The sequence below is a fragment of the Ambystoma mexicanum genome, chromosome 2q (assembly GCF_040938575.1).
Source record: "Ambystoma mexicanum isolate Mex_15411 chromosome 2q, UKY_AmexF1_1, whole genome shotgun sequence".
In the NCBI taxonomy this organism is placed as follows: Eukaryota; Metazoa; Chordata; class Amphibia; order Caudata; family Ambystomatidae; genus Ambystoma; species Ambystoma mexicanum.
In genome coordinates, this window is record NC_090924.1 from 457,321,575 (window position 1) to 457,334,403 (window position 12,829).

General features: G+C 53.3%; 1 protein-coding gene across 3 annotated transcripts in view; it reads left to right on the forward strand.

Moving 5' to 3' along the window:
- The window catches only part of LOC138569514 (uncharacterized), a 653,579-nt gene that overhangs the window by 600,028 nt on the left and 40,722 nt on the right, over positions 1-12,829 (forward strand). For all 3 annotated transcript variants that reach the window (XM_069647555.1, XM_069647556.1, XM_069647557.1), the window contains one exon: positions 8,361-8,470. In XM_069647555.1, coding sequence (XP_069503656.1) covers positions 8,361-8,470 — 110 coding nt within the window. The remainder of the gene's footprint in view (positions 1-8,360; positions 8,471-12,829) is intronic.

Sequence of the window (12,829 nt, forward strand, 5' to 3'; positions counted from 1 at the left end):
ACACTAGGGGCAGGAGCCCCGGTGGACTGTGGACTAGGAGTGTGGGAATGAACACTCACCATGGGACTTGGTGCAGGCATTAGCTGAAGTGTTATGTAGTCAGGGGGAACGTCAGCAGGATGGACTAGGACCGACACTGTCTTGGCTGGGAGACTCAGAGCTGGGGTGGATGGAGCCACAGCTGCCCCTGCAGCATGCCCACCCTGCCTACTCGGGGCAGCAGATGACATAGCTGCCCCTGATCCACGTGGGCTTGTGACACCAACGTGCACCGCCACACGTGGCCTAGACCTGCTGACCTGGAAGTCAGCCATGGAGTCACCCTGTGCCAGGTCTGGTGCCACAATGGGCTGGTCCAACAAGGGCTGAGCAGGGATGGTGTCAGCCACGTTACCCTCAACCAGGGGGGGGGCATGGCTGTCCCTGACTGGTCACCCAGACATGGGGGGCTAGGGGCACCCTGCAAGTCCCGGCCACGTCCCCTACCGTATCCACCACGGCCACCTCTTGTGGCTCGCCCACCTTTGCCACTCTTACCGCGTGCTCGCCTCGCAACCATGGCACTTATGTTGTTGTGCGTATGGGAGTTGCAGTAAACTATTGTCCTGGGCAATTGGGGGTCAAAGGGGTAGGGTACTAGATGGAATCCGTACCCTAGTGCTCTAGCAAGGCTGTATGTGACCCCTGGGGGAAGATGACGGGTCACGCAACGCACAGGCACCCCGAAAAAGGGAGATAATGTGCACGCAACACCTCCTAGACCACGTGCGTGGAAAAATAAACCTGCACTACGCTGTGGCACCCAGAAACACAAAAATGAACGTATGCGTGTCACACGCAGCCTAGAATGACCTCTGAAGGGGTAGGCAACACAAGGGGCAAGCACAGATGTCAAATACGTGCGCGACTCACCGTCTGCCAGGAAAAATCGCGTGAAAAATACACGCGTGTGCGCGTTGGCAACACCCCCGGCAAAAGAAGAATTGTACGCTGTCTGAGGAGACAGGAAAACAGGAGAAATCAACGCTGTTTGAGGATACAGGCCCAGGAAAAAGACAAGAAGAGAAAAAGCTGTCAGAGGTAACAGGGAGTATGAACTTGGAACGCCGTGAAGTAAATCGCGTGTGAACCGACAAGAAGTACAGATTTCACCCACTCGCTCTCCACGAAAAGCACGTACAAGGAAATGGCGTTCTACACGTACCTTTTAAACATGCCCACACGTCCAGAGTCACTTCCGCGTGTGCGCGCTAAGGCCCCATCCTCCAATTACACGAGCTGACACTCTGACGTGCAGTCATTGGACGTGTAACATGCACCCGTGTACAGGGAAACGCCCGTGCACGCACGTCACAGACGCGCATACGCGCTGGTGGCCTTTGGCCCAATGAATTCGCATACGTGTGCTGTCGCGCTTACGCGCTAAAGCCCTTTCCTCGAATTACACGCAGACGTGCTGGATTTTCACGTGCCAAATCATTCCGTATCAAGCTGACCACACATAAGCACACGGAAGACCACGCTCCTGCCCAGAAGGCCAAATTACTGCCCCCCAGAGCTCCGAGCTCGCTCCCACCTTCCATCTGCTGCTGCCTGATTGCCTGCTGTCCACTTGCCCTGCCATTTGCTGCCTGCACATCAGCCAGGGGTGCTGTTGCTGTGACCACCTCTGCTGGAACCGAAGACTCCCGACTGGGATTCCATCGCTCCACAGACCAGCCCCAGGATCCAGTTGCCCACCCACTCCTGCCTCTGGGGTTGTCATGTCGGGCACTGCAACATCTGGCACCACTGACAACCCCCGGCCAGAGAGGCAGAGGGGCACCAGCTTCACTGCCACCGAAGTTGGTGTCCTGGTGGAGCAAGTCCTAAGGGCAGTATGATGCCCTCTTCGGAAGTTTGCGCACCGACAAGGAAGGACGGACTCGGATCTGGACAGACATCGTGACTGCCAACAACGCGGAGGGGGTGGCAGTCCGACTATTCCATCATTTCAAGAAGTGCTGGGAAGACTTCAGGTCCAGGACCCTCAACAAGGCCCGGCGCCTCTTGAAGGCAGCGGATGCTAAGGGGCGTCGGGGCCACTTGTCGGACGATCAGATGAGGGTCCTGGAACGCATATCCCCAGCGCTCCACGTCCAGGTCCTTGAGAGGCAGACCCGTCTGGAGTCGAGCGGTAAGTGTACATGCATCATGATTGTGAGCTGTGCGTGTGGTGATGTGCCAGTAGTGTGCAGGTTGCACATGTGTTTTTATGGGGCCAAGTATGGGGGGGTGTACAGGGCCGTGAGGCTTACACATGCAAGGGCTGTCATGTGTGAGACATGGATGGTGCTTGTGTGTGTAGGCTTGCATGCCTATGCAGTTGTGTAGGCGCACATGTTTGGATGAATGTGTATGTAAGTAGGCATGTTCGTGATGTCACACATGGATGTTGTTTTCAGCTGCATGTATCAGCACTGTGTACATGTGCATGTGTGTGTATTTGACAAGGGTGCAACAGTGATGCAACATGGATGCATGTGACAGCGGGATGTGGAAGCCTGATTGGCAGATGTGACATGGATGCCAATCTGAACACTGCGACAGTTGGCAGAGGTGTACACATGCATGCAAGTGTGGTGGTGTGTGTGTGCATGTGTAGTGCACTCCCTGTTTTGCATGTGATGTCTGGCTCACCTTTGCCTGCTCATGATGTTGTATGTGTATGGATGGTGCTGGCTGTTGCAATATGGCTGTGGTATGGCTCATGTGTGCGAGTTGAAATGACATGTGTGTTGGCGATTGTGATGCCATGTCTGAGGTTTGCCAATGCCACTCATTTACAACTGTCATGTGTGTATGTGTCCATTGTACAGTGCCCTGATGCCTGTGTTTTATTTCTCCCTTTCTGCAGCGTCAACTGATGAAGAGGGCGGAGAAGGTGCTGTGGAGCACAGCGGCGGGGATCGCACCGCCAGCCGGAGACGCAAGGCCCGGCTCCCCTCCCAGGTTGTGATTTTGTCGGGGAGTGAGGAGTCCGGTGCCACGTCCCAGGCCGCAGCTGCCGGGGGGAGGTCCAAGAGGCGGAGGTCGGAGTTGGACTCCTCGGCAGCAGAAGGGGCAGCTGGGACCCCACAGGGCCCAACGGGGGAAGATGGCACGGAGTCATCCAGGTTGATGGGGGGTTTGGTGGAGGAGGAGGCTGTGCAAGCGACAGAGACGGGGTTTGGGGGTGGGGATTCCACTGGTGCTAGTGGTGCAGTGCAGGACCATGGACAGGAGGCAGCACAGGCCGCAGCGGAGGTGCCTGTGTGCATTCCTGTCCCTGATCCTGTCACTGCATCATCTTGCACCAGCAGGGATGCCTATGTCCAGACCCGTTTTCAGGCAGTGGAGGAACTCACAACAACTGGCCTTCCTCTGCCTGCGGACGTGGCTATCCAGGTACGGGTTGAGCCTGTCCTGACTGGTGTGGCGTTGCGTCAACGGGCCATGCGAGGTGACCTGCAGTCTTTTCATGAGGAGACTGCACGTCATCTCGAATGGCTCGTTGACCGCGTCGGCCTACTGGCACAGGTCACCCAGGCCGGATTCCTCCGTTTGCTGCAGCTTGCTCCGACCCCCTCCTCAACTGAACACCCTATGCGCCAGTCGTCCTCCGTGCCATCTTCCCACCCATTTGTCACCTGGGTGCCCTGTGGAGCTGCCTCTGACGGTGCGGCCAGGCTGGTGGAGGAGGCATCCCTGCCACAGTCGGGAGTCGGACGTCCAGCAGGGGTGGCCACATCAACAACTGCACCCCAGCCGGTGGAGGATGTGCAGGCAGCAGGAGCCAGGGCACGGGCATAGGCACAGCAGCAGCAGCAACGAGGTGGGAGCCATGATGGCTCGGGGCCTTCGACATCGGAGGGGCAGGCATCGGCCGGAGGGCAGGAGGACCCAGGACGGGAAGTGTCTTCCGTGTGTCAGCGGTTGGGCCACGCCATAGATGTGGAGCGGCAGCGGGCGGAAGAGGCACAGCTCACGATGGTCAGGGCGGAGAACTCCATGCGGAGGGCCCCGAGGCGGGCCGAGTGCCTCGAGGCAATCCGCAGGGAGTTGGAGGTGAACATGTCGTCGGCCCTGCGGACCCTCGGGCCATGGAGGAGAACCGCCTCCGGGACATTGAGCAGGAGTTCGATGATGCCCTGGCCCAGAACATCCCGAAGTGAGCCGTCGGACTGACCCGCTGCCCTTGTAAATAGTTCTGTAGTTAGTGTTAGGTTTCCTTTGCTCTTTTATATTTTTTGGACCTTTTGGACAATGGACCAGATTTTTGTATATAGTTTTTTTTATTAGGTTTGTGTTATTAGATAGGTTTCATTTCTTCTGTTGGGATCATGGACCCTGGATTGTTTATCTGTATATAGTTGACTGTTGGAATTTTTTTTTTTTATTTTACCCATGGAGCAATGGTTTTTGGTTTTAATTTTCCATTGGATTTACTTTTGTGAACTGTGACTTTGGACAGCTTTCTTTTGGATTATGATTTGTGGTTTTACATTATTTTACGGACATGGTGCTTTTTGTTTTTAATTCCCATTTTCGTTTGTTTATTTTTGATTCCATTTATGTTGCTTTTAATACATATTTTTTCATCATACTTCAATGTGTAGTATCATCTCATTGGTTTCATGCATGTCATGATATGGGTTTTGACATTCACTGACACCCATTGTGTGTATGTGAGGGACATGTCTTCATTTACATACTTGCCATTGGGGTTGTATCATGTAATTGGCATTTCTATGTAGGTGGATGCAATACTTGGGTGGGTGTTTGGCATGTGGAGGCTGCCCATAAGGGCCAGGGATCTAGATTGTGATGACGTGTTGGCTGGGGGACATGTTTGGGGGCCTGCGGGCAGGTGCCCCTGACTGGTGGGGGGTGGGGGTGCTGGGAGACATGAGTGGGGCCTGGTGGAGGGTGCCCCTGGATGCAGGGGGGTGGGGGTGCAGGGGGACATGAGTTGGACATGAGTGGGGGCCTGTTGGAGAGTGCCCCACAGTACTGTGGGGTGGGGGTGCAGGGGGACATGAGTTGGACATGAGTGGGGCCTGGTGGAGGGTGCCCCTGGATGCAGGGGGGTGGGGGTGCAGGGGGACATGAGTTGGACATGAGTGGGGGCCTGGTGGAGGGTGCCCCACAGCCCCACAGTGCTGGGGGGTGGGGGTGCAGGGGGACATGAGTTGGACATGAGTGGGGCCTGGTGGAGGGTGCCCCTGGATGCACGGGGTGGGGGTGCAGGGGGACATGAGTTGGACATGAGTGGGGGCCTGGTGGAGGGTGTCCCACAGTGCTGGGGGGTGGGGGTCCAGGGGGACATGAGTTGGACATGAGTGGGGCCTGGTGGAGGGTGCCCCTGAATGCATGCGGGTGGGGGTGCAGGGGGACATGAGTTGGACATGAGTGGGGGCCTGGTGGAGGGTGCCCCACAGTGCTGGGGGGTGGGGGTGCAGGGGGACATGAGTTGGACATGAGTGGGGCCTGGTGGAGGGTGCCCCTGGATGCAGGGGGGTGGGGGTGCAGGGGGACATGAGTTGGACATGAGTGGGGGCCTGGTGGAGGGTGCCCCACAGTGCTGGGGGGTGGGAGTGCAGGGGGACATGAGTTGGACATGAGTGGGGCCTGGTGGAGGGTGTCCCTGGATGCAGGGGGTTGGGGGTGCAGGGGGACATGAGTTGGACATGAGTGGGGGCCTGGTGGAGGGTGCCCCACAGTGTTGGGGGTGCAGGGGGACATGAGTTGGACATAAGTGGGGCCTGGTGGAGGGTGCCCCTGGATGCAGGGGGGTGGGGGTGCAGGGGGACATGAGTTGGACATGAGTGGGGGCCTGGTGGAGGGTGCCCCACAGTGCTGGGGGGTGGGGGTGCAGGGGGACATGAGTTGGACATGAGTGGGGCCTGGTGGAGGGTGCCCCTGGATGCAGGGGGACATGAGTTGGACATGAGTGGGGGCCTGGTGGAGGGTGTCCCACAGTGCTGGGGGGTGGGCATGCAGGGGGACATGAGTTGGACATGAGTGGGGGCCTGGTGGACGGTGCCCCACAGTGCTGGGGGGTGGGGGTGCTGGGAGACATGCGTTGGTGGGCAGTGGTGCAAGGTGACATGTGGGTTGGCTGGGGGGCATGGCCATGGTGGATGGGCTGCCTGCGGGACATGTGCAGGATAGTCCCAAGTGGTGTGGGCCGCCTGCAGGGGCCGTGGAGGGTGTAGAGTGAACAGCTGGGAGGGCCCACACAGCCGATTCACGTGTAGGACTCCCTGGCACTCCCGGAATACATGTAGGCTGCTGGATTCGCGTGTGGAATTTCCCGCGCACCTTGGAATACATGTACCCTGCTGAAATCGCGTGTGAAACTTCACGCGCAACCAGAAATACACGCACCACGGACAATCGCGTGTGGAACTTCCAGCGCACCCCAAAATACACGTACACAGGGCAATTTCGTGTGGAACTTTCCGCGCACCCCGAAATACACGTACCCAGGCCAATCGCGTGTGGAACTTCCTGCGCACCCCGAAATACACATACCCAGGGCAATTGCGTGTGGAACTTCCCGCGCACCCCGAAATACACATACCCAGGGCAATCGCGTGTGGAACTTCCCTCGCGACCCGAAATACATGTACCCAGGGCAATCGCGTGTGGAACTTCCTGCGCACCCCGAAATACATGTACCCAGGGCAATCGCATGTGGAACTTCCCGCGCACCCCGAAATACACGTACCCAGGGCAATCGCGTGTGGAACTTCCCAAGCAACCCCGAAATACACGTACCCAGGGCAATCGCGTGTGGAACTTCCCGCAAACCCCGTAATACACGTACCCTGCTGATATCGCATGTGAACTTCACGCGGACCCATAATACACGTACCCTGATGAATTTGCGTGTCAGACTACACGCGCACCCCTGAAATACACGTACCCAGGCGAATCGCACTGCTGGGGGTGGGGGGGGTGGTAGACAGGAGTGGGGGCCTGGTGGAGGGTGCTCCTGGATGCTGGGGGGGTGGGGGTGCAGGGGGACATGAGTTGGACATGTGTGGGGGCCTGGTGGAGGGTGGCCCTGGATGCAGGGGGGTGGGGGTGCAGAGGGACATGTGTGGGGGCCTGGTGGAGGGTGGCCCTGGATGCAGGGGGTGGGGGTGCTGGAAGACATGAGTGGGGGCCTGGTGGAGGGTGCACCACAGTGCTGGGGGGTGGGGGTGCAGGGGGACATGAGTTGGACATGTGTGGGGGCCTGCTGGCAGGTGCCCCACAGTGCTGGGGGGTGTGGGTGCTGGGAGACATGTGTTGTTGATCAGTGGTGCAAGGTGACATGTGGGTTGGCTGGGGGGCATGCCCATGGTGGATGGGCTGCCTGTGGGACATGAGCTGGGGTGCAGGGTAGTCCCCTGTGGTGTGGGCTGCCTGCAGGGGCCGTGGAGGGTGTAGAGGGAACACCTGGGAGGACCCACACAGCCAATTCACGTGTAGTACTCCCTGCGCACCCATGAAATACAAGTGCCCTGATGGAATCGCGTGTGATACTTCCCGCGCACCCCGGAAATACACGTACCCTGCTGAATTTGCGTGTGATACTTCCCGCGCACCCCTGGAATACACGTGCACTGATGGATTTGCGTGTATTACTTCACGCGCACCCCTGATGTACACGTACCCAGGACAATCGCGTGTGAAACTTCCTGCGAACCACTGAAATACACGTTCCCCACTTGGCGTTTGCTGTTTGGCAGCCCTGTGAACTGGTCCAGGGTTAGCACAGACATTTGCGATGAATTGGGAATTTTGATGGCTTTTCCTTGCGCGAGGGCGTTCTTGGGGGCGTAACTGGCGCTGCTGCATGTCGCTGCGCCACTCTGCGCCACGGCTGGGTTTGGAGGCTATAATCCATGAATACGCTGTGCGATGAAATGGATTTTATCGCACGCGGCTGGCGCAGTGTATCGCACGGGGACACTGTGTGCCAGCCGCATGCGCCACTTTTGTGTGAAATTCTATGAATTACCCTGTGAATCTGTTGTCTGTGTCTCCTTCCATGAGGCCAGTCTCACAATTCGTACTTGGAACAATTGAAAAATATAAAAAATCTTAATTCCAAATGCGCTCGCTATGTGAGATTCTTAGTAAGGACCCAAAGGTTTGAGTTGATGCTTGAAATGTGTGTTTTTAATTCATGCTTTCATAGAATTCATGTTAGACCTACACATGTTTCACCCTTAGAGATTCAAGTTAATGATCCTCACCCCGTAGGAGAGCTGCACTAGTGCACTTTTTATGTGGCTTCAGAGGAAACTGTTACCTAACTCTGCTATCCTCTACTTGTTCTATTCCAGGTCATGATTGGCGGTGGCTGGCAGAAAATCGCGAGGTTCCAACAATCTTCATACACAACTGGGAACTGAAAGAGAAAGACCCTGCGGAAATGGTGCTGAGACACTGGCAGGTACGATCACTCATCCCTTGCAAAATAGTGCGTTGACACATATGATAGTAAAAACGCAAAAGTGAAAATGAAGTTGCTGCAATTTAGCCTAGTTCAAAATAGCTCACACTTGCTCCCTTTGAAGCATGGTAAAATTATGTGACTGTGTCTCTATATAATTATTTGGTGCAAAGGTCACACCCTTGACACCTATGCAGTGTCCATCTTTGCCCCTATTCCACCCGCACCCAACATGTCTGATTCTCCGTCTTGCAACCCTGTACGTCCCACTCTACTCTCCACAACCCTGCATGTCTCATCACCTCTTACCACGCAGAATGTTGCACCCACACTGTGGAGTTCCCCATACACTGATTATCTGCATATTGTGCCTTTACAATTCCAGTCCTAACTTATTGTGTTTGATACTTTTCATGTCTCTCTGTGTGTGCAAACTTCCCTGGTTCCCCCACGCAATGTCAAATGTTGTCCCCACTTGCTCCTCCATTGATCATGTGCTGCTCATCCTCCCTCACCCGTGTGTCAGATTATTTATTGCACTCTTCTCCAACCCCATCTCGCCTTTTCCTACATTTGTGTGGCAGTTGTGATCCCCAGGAAGGCTCACATGGAGGCTCGCCAGGTGAGGAGATGGTGGGCTCTCCTTGCGCTGCATTGTTATTATTCAAGGATCAGGGATATCAGTTTGGGTGCTTGGCCAAGAGAGTGGGAGGGAACGGAACTAGGCATCTGGGACTCTTTTGGAGCATACATACTGGGATTTACTTCACACAAACAAGAGCAGAAGCTGCACGTGCCTTACAATACTGATTTTACCACTGTTGGGCTAATTTTCGAGTCCCCCAGAGCGTAAATTAAGGCGCTAAAGACAGGCATAACCGTGTTACAGTAGTCTTAACGCCTCCATTCAGGCTCCAGGGAATGTTCACTGTTTTTGAAGGCGGAGGCCAGGGGCAGTTACATTTCTGCCTCCGTCTTCAAGGACAACTCAGATTTACGCCAGCATGACATTTTCATACTGGCATAAAACATATGATTTTCTATGGCATATGCCAGCTTTTTGTACTAAAGCAGGTGGATTCTATAGGAAATCATTGTAAACACAGCCTACCATGCATACATGCCAGGCAGGGTTTACTGTGTTTGCACTGTGCAGTGGAGCATGTATCCTCATGACTACTTCAGCACTCTCAGAGGACTGGTCATAGGTGAACTGACAGGTGAAGGGCTGGGGCGAAACGGGAGTTACCTTTCTGCCTCCCTTTTACTCCCCATCTTCAAAAACTGGCGTAAAACCTATACATTTCTATGGAATACGCCTACTTTTTGCACCAGCAAAAGCAAGTGGATTTCATAGGAAATCATTGTAAACGTTGCCCCCAGCAGCAAGACTGTCTTTAAGTTAACCACCAAAGGGGTCCAAGGTGAACTGTCACTCCCCTGTTCCTACTCTAATGTTAGAGCAGCATCCTAGACATCCAGGTTCAACTTGACAGGGGCACCAGCTCACTGTACGATTCACAGCCATTCTGCAAAAGGCACTTTTTAGGTGGAGATAATGTTGCAAGTGTCTACGACTATGGCGGGACATCCTTATGGAATACCTCATGCATTCTATTGTATACTGAGATGCCTTCTAAATATATTAATTTGTTCCGTTCCTTTGCATTTCGCACGGTCTTATGAAGGGATACACGAAATCTCAATTGAGCTGTTGCCCAGGAAGAAGGCTCTTGAATGTTAGCTGTCTACCTCCGAAGGTTAATGGCCATATGTGTTAATCCTTCAGATCCAGTTGTTCTAAAATATTATGGAGTATCTAGAGCTGAGAAGCAGAGCCTACAATTGATGAGTGACCGTCTCAACATCGCACAACAAAGGCCATTTTAGGTGGAGCAGGCATCCCATGACTACTTCAGCAAGCTCGGAGAACCAGTCATAGGTGAACTGATAGGCAATGTCAGGCAACCCATATGAGCACCCATAGTGTAATGGATTGACACCCACAGGGCCATTCTGATAGTGGTGATGTGCTGAAGCCCTTCAGTCCCTATGGGGGTTAATCTCTGCAGTTTTGAAAAACTAGAATCTGTCTTTTATAATTTCTACGTACACTTTACAGGCCCCTGATCCTTAGAACTGTAACCATGGTGCAATATAGCTGCTATGAACTGCTCGGTTAATCCTTTTGCCTTGTGCACCATTTATTATTATGTTCTACTCTGCCATAAGGTGCTTAGGGTATCAGGCATTAGCATTGGGCCTGCTAGGTATGTTAAAGCCTGTGTCTGTAGCAAAGCTGGCATTGAACTGTGTAACATTTATGTTGGCTGTAAACCTGAATTCCAGTCTGGGTTGTAATTTTGCCTGCAGGTTCCTTTCTGTGTTTGTGTAGTTGGCAGCCTCATTCTACATTTATGTATCTATTTATACACAGGAAGAACAATGCTCTTTTGATTAAAAAAAAGAACGTACAAGAGATAAGACAAGATAACATCTGCTCACGCTACAAAAATGCACATTTCCTTCACATCTCCCCATGTCCTTCAGTATCTTCATGCAATATAATGTAAAGTGGTTGTACATAGTGCAGCCTCTTGATGCATAGTTCTGGGAGGGAAAGGAGGGTTAGCGGAGGGGACAGATAGGCAAGTGCGAATCCTGAGGTGTTGATTGGTGCTGGTGTGTTTCTAGGTGGGTTATGGTAGGTGCCCTAAGGTATCTGTATATCGAGAGGGAGAATCATAGTTTGATTCACTACCAGTGCAGTGTCACATAGTCAAGTGGGCTCCACAAATGATCTTAGAAAAATAGATTTTATTGAACACAACAGCACTCCTCCTCACGTAAAATTAAAGGAAAGAAAATTGCACGGGGCACTCTTTCCTCAACAGTTGCGCCAGTGCAAGTGTTTCTTTTGTAAAAGTTTACAAGATTTTGGGGAATCACTCCAGCACTCAGTCTCTGGGGTTCTTCATCTCAAACGTCCTCTGGCTTATCACCATTGATATTGGCTACAACTACCTCTGATCGCTCCTGTAGGCACTGTAGATGTTGGTGTGTCTATGCCACAAGTCACAGAAACAACTGGAGCTTCTCTCTTACTGGCAGACAGAGCCAACCACGTTTGCCAGCCACAGTTTCCTTACAAGTGTCTAATCACCGCCCTTCCCCGGGGTACTAAATGCTACCCTCTGCACCTCCTCTCTACTCCCTGCCGTGGCAATGGTTGCCACTCATTCCTACCTGTAATCTTGCTAGCTACCACATCACTAGAGCCGTGTGCTTCCTTTAGCTTCCCATTCTCTGCCAAATGTTTCCTCCTGCCACTGCTGGATGTTCTCCTGCCACCTACTGATTTTCTCCTCCACCCACTCCTGATGCTATACTCCCGCCACCACCTCATATTCAGCTCCTGCCGCCTTCTGGTATGCACCTCCTAAATCTGATGCTCCTTTCCCTTCTCTTGTCTACAGTCATGTCCGCTCTTTCCTCTTTCCCTACAACCTCCTTCCACTTCTCTCCTGAATTGCCAACTTGCTCCAAACGCACACCATGACTTTCTCGAAACGCACAGGCTCCTACCTCTACATGTGGGTCTTATATACCCCAGTTATTCCTTCCCTTGGGTCAGGCTTCTTCAAGGAATGACTCCTTCTTAACACCTAGGTCCACAAGCCCTGCACTCCCCACCCTACCTGAGACTCTGTAATCTGCTCTCCACTGTTTCCCCCACGGTTGCTTATATATCCCTTGCTGCCAATTGCCCACCCTCGCCCTCCCCTGTTAGCTCCTCGTTCCCTTTTTCTCTATGATTCCCTCACTCTGTTCTTCCCCCTCTGATTGTAAAGTGCTCCACTGCTTCCTGAATCTAGGTCTGCGCTCAATAAATACCTTAATAATGATAGTAATATCAATAATAAAGGCTTTGGGAAAAGGACTGCACATGTGTGGAAAAACTAACATTGGTTTGTGATTGTTCTGCATGGATTGGTGTTCTTATTTCAGGTGTGCGGAAGCTTTGGGGCATATTTCCTGTCTGTATGAAGATCAAGACTCTGGAAGCCTAGTCCGCCATCTAGGAATTCTAGTTTCACTCTTTGTGTCACTGCGCACACATATGGGGCTCTGGGAGTAAAGCCACATCTCTTCTTGATCCCTCCTGGACAGTGGCACAACACGGGCTGGGCTGTGCCCCTATATCCTGGTGAGCGTTTGTTTGCATGGTGTGTTCACCGCAGTAGTGGCTAGTCTCTGTTTGATACTCAAAGCACCGGAAAGCAAATAGACTAACTCCCACAGTCTCCCCATTACTGGACCAGCAGTGCCCATAGTATGCTGAAATTCATCCCAAGCCTT